Source organism: Tupaia chinensis, unplaced genomic scaffold, assembly GCF_000334495.1.
Source record: "Tupaia chinensis unplaced genomic scaffold, TupChi_1.0 Scaffold143624_1, whole genome shotgun sequence".
Taxonomy (NCBI): Eukaryota; Metazoa; Chordata; class Mammalia; order Scandentia; family Tupaiidae; genus Tupaia; species Tupaia belangeri.
In genome coordinates, this window is record NW_006203472.1 from 51,278 (window position 1) to 55,347 (window position 4,070).

General features: G+C 64.1%; 1 protein-coding gene across 1 annotated transcript in view; it reads right to left on the reverse strand.

Annotated features, from left to right (window-relative positions):
- Positions 1-4,070, reverse strand: part of MUC5AC (mucin 5AC, oligomeric mucus/gel-forming) — a 40,425-nt gene that overhangs the window by 9,421 nt on the left and 26,934 nt on the right. The window contains 7 exon segments of the mRNA XM_027766681.1: positions 347-525; positions 1,063-1,270; positions 1,652-1,835; positions 1,943-2,193; positions 2,507-2,681; positions 3,243-3,442; positions 3,702-4,060. Coding sequence (XP_027622482.1) covers positions 347-525; positions 1,063-1,270; positions 1,652-1,835; positions 1,943-2,193; positions 2,507-2,681; positions 3,243-3,442; positions 3,702-4,060 — 1,556 coding nt within the window.

A 4,070-nucleotide genomic window follows, 5' to 3' on the forward strand; every position in this document is an offset into this window, starting at 1 on the left:
CTGCTCTCCCCCCCCCCCCCCGGCGCCCCGACCCCCCCCCGGGAGCCGGTGGGGGCTGCCACGGCAGCTGCCACGGACACCTGTGGGCCAGGCTCTGCAGCCTGCAGTGGGCTTCTCAGGCTTTGCTGCTGCCTAACCCCGACTGCCCATACCCCAGCACCCCAGGCCTAGGGCACCCCTCTTTCCCAGGGAGCCAAGGGCACTCTGTTCTGAGATCCATTCCCCTCCTCTAGGAAGCCCACCCAGACAACCCAAGCCCCCACTGAGTGTTGAAGGGGCCTGTGTCCGTCAGAACCAGACACAGTGCCCGGGGGCAGGGCAGCGGCAGGTGGGGCTGGGCACTCACAGCACGTGTCGTTGGTCCGGCCCCGCCAGTCGATGCACACCCCATACCAGGCGCAGAGAGAGGCGTACAGCTGCAGGCTGGAGCACGCCAGCCCTGCATCTGCCACGTGGCACTGGTCGAAGACGCAGCCTTCGTAGAACTGCCACGGAGGGATCACAGCGTGACACAGCTCGAACACGCTGCAGACAGGACAGATGGGGAGGTGAGGGCAGCCCTGCCCGGCCTCGGCCTGGCCACCAGCCAGTTCTGCTGCAGGGGCTTCCAGACCTGAGGTTTCATGGGTTAGACACCCCCTGGAGGAGGGTGCTGCCGGAGGCAGGTCTCTGGGCTGACGTGTGTGCCCAGTCACCCTGTCTTCTAGAACGAGGGAGGTTGCACAGGTTCTGAGTGTGCCAGGGAGGGGACTGGTGGCACCTGCCCGGGGCCCTCAGCAGCAGAGCCCGTTTCTTTCCGCCAGTTCTCCAGCGTCTCCCCGTGCCCTGTGAACCTGGGTGCTGCACCAAGCTGGCAAAGTCCTCAGAGGCCGACTGGCCTGGCCAGTGCTGGGAGCCCAGGGATGGGCCAGCCCCCATGGCCCACTGTCTGGCCTGTGGCCTGTCCCATGGGTGGCCTGGCTCCCTTGGGAACCCCTGAGATCTTCTTCCCCGACAGCCCTTGGAAGGGTGAGTCTGCAGGCTGACCCCCCACCCCCCCACACACACACGCTGGAGTCTTACTCGCTCAGAATCAGCTGGCAGACCGATGATTCCGGACACGGGGCAGGCGAGGTCGTGGGCCTAACTGTGGTGGGTGTCTGGGGAGGCCTGTGGCAGGACGGCTGACCAGGGACGGTCACATTCCAGAAGCCAGACATCTCGGAGCAGGAGGAGGCCAGTGTGCCCCCGGGCAGGCGGCACTCGTCCTGCCGGTCATTGGTACAGGTGCCTGGGCAGACGTGGGGCAGTCAGGCCGGCCGGCTGGTGGGGCCCAGTGCGCCCACACCGGAGGTAGGACCCTGACGCCCCAGTTTGCTGTGGGACCTGCCCAGGGCCTCCGCGTCGGGGCTTCACTTTCCCCTGAGTCGTCAGATCAGGCCGGCTTGCCCACACAGGGAAGCCACGGCATGGACGGGGGAATCTCGGCACAAGGCCATTTGTGGCACATCGTGGTGCAGTCAGAAAACAGAAACCCCTGCAGGCCCGGGGCATGCACGCAGCTGTGCCCAGCTGAGAGCTCTAGCCTCCGGGGGCCTCCCTCAGGCACCGCCCCTTTCTAACGCCAGACAGTGCCAGAGAACGGGCTGACTCTGAAAGCCGGGGGGCTCACCGCACTGCCCCTCGGTGTTGTTGGCAAACTTGCTGAAGGGCACTTCCACCGAGAAGATGAGGCCCGTGAACATGACCTGGACTCCAATCTCCGGGATGGTCACGTACATCTTGATGCCAACGCGGGAGGTGACAATGCCATTTTTCCGGAAGCCGGGCCTGACCACCTCATTGTTGAAGATGATCTGGACACGGGAGGTGGCCGGGGGAGACAGGACAGCAGGTGGAAGTGAGCCGCCATTCGGGACCCTGCAGGGCTCCGCCCACCACCCGCCACACGGGGGTCCCTCACCTGGTTGGTCGTCACCCCACCAACGAGCTTGCTGGTCAGCACCACCTGGTCCTGCTGGTACTCGACGATGATGGCCTGCGGGCAGGACAGCCCGTCCTCGGCGGTGCAGAAGTAGTTGTTGACGAGCACGCGGAAGTGGCCGTACACGGGCACGATCTGCTGCACCAGCACGTACGTGCAGTTGTCCAGGAAGGTGTAGTAGACGCCGTCAAAGGTGATGTAGTGGGGGTCGCCCCAGCCGCTGCACACACCTGTGGGTGCCAGGGCAGCCTTACAGAGGGCTCCCCCCAGAGTCCCAGCAGCGTCTCCACACGGGTAGCGAGTGGAAAGCTTGTCTTAGAAAGCCTGTGGCCAGCACCACTCAGGACTGTGCCTGGGCGGCCTCGAGAGGCCTTCGTAGAGCAGGGGTGGGCTCCCTCTACCTCCTCCATAGTGCCAGAGCCTCAGCTATGGGGCCCAGGCGGGACTCCACTCAACACCACCAAGATGGAGGCTCGGCCCACCCAACACTCCTCAGGGAGGGAGAGTCTTCCCTGGCCCCCACCCGCCGGGCTCCCGGCTCACACTGGCACTGGTAGTGGTGGCAGCAACCATCCTGGTCTGCCACCTTCAGGGCCGGGTAACCATTGGCACAGGTCGGCTTCTTCACCTGCGGGCACTTGCGCGGTTGCAGGGAAATGACGTGGTCGCCCTCGCAGGTGGCCTGCGAGCAGTTGGGCATGGGCCAGGTCTCCCCGAGCTGTGGAAGCAGAGGCAGCTGCAGGGTCTGGCCCCTTCCTGGCTCTCCGCCCTCCCAGGGCCTCAAGGGCCCTCTCCCTGGCTCTCAGGGGTTACAGTCCCTGCAGTCATGTGAGGGACAAGGGAATGGTGACTGTGCCATTGTACCCTCATTCAAGCCCATCCTCCTCCTGCCACCGCCACCACCTGCCTACCTGCAACCCTCAGTGCCCAGCTGCTCAAGAGGGTCCCTGGAGCATGGGCACAGCCTCCACCCCATCTCTGCCCTCTCCCTGGGTACACAGCTAGGTTCACATCATCTGTCATTGCTCTGGGCTGCAGTCATCATCAGACAACAGAGGTCCAGGCCCCGGTCCACACACCCATGGGCCTGGCAAGCACACCCTCCCAGAAGTCCCAGGAGCACGGACTCCCAAGTCCACAACAGGGCTGTCTCCCAATAACTGGCCTGCATTGGCCACGGGCCACGGACTCTCGAGAGAACTTGAAGCTGACACCCAACCGCAAAGGCACTCAGTCCTGCAGCTGCCCAAAGTTCCCATAGGGTAGAAAGGTGGGGTACCTTTCTTGGGGGCACGGCGTTGGGGCAACCCTGCTTCGTGACATGTGCAGAGGTGGACATAGAAAGGGATGTTGCTGAGGCGGGAGGCGGCGTGGTGGAAGGGCAGTCCCGGTCAACCTCTCTGACCACTTGGCAGTCGTGGGTGCACAGGGCATAGAAACAGTGGCCAGAAAGGTCTGTCTGGTTGTAAATGATGGATCCTGCAAGACAAAGGGACACAGCTGTGCTGTGCAGACCTGTGTGAGGAAAAGCCCCTCCGGGGCCCATTGAGAGGGGACCCCACTCACCCGTGTGACCGGGGAAATGGGCAAAAGAAGACGAGGGCCAATCTTGCAGACAAAATGTACCCCACACAGTGCCACAAAAGGGCAGACTCCCCTCAGCTCTTCCCTGGCTACCCCTGAGAGAAAAACCATGCCAGGGTGGCACAGACAGAAACGCACAGAGGCCTGCACGTACCTGCAGGGAACAGCTGGCCCCGCACGCTGCAGAAGCAGGTCTGGGTGGAGTGAGCCACAGAGCTGGCTGACGAGGTGGGAACGATGGAGGTGGACGGCGCCGGGTGCGCGGTTATAGTGGAAGTGGCATATGGAGGCACGGAGGTCAGAGGGCAGTCAGCATCAGCGGGTTCGCAGCACAGCACGCGCACCTCGTAGTTGAGGCACATCTGGAACGGGCCCGGCTGGTCGTGGTTGCGGCACTCCAGGCCCACGTCGCGGTCACAGCGCACCACCTGGCCCAGCGTCTCGATGCTCACCTCGGGGTGGCTTTCAGCTCGGCACTCCAGCCGCTTGATCTCCTCGGGCCGGGGGCAGATTCTCCCCCCAC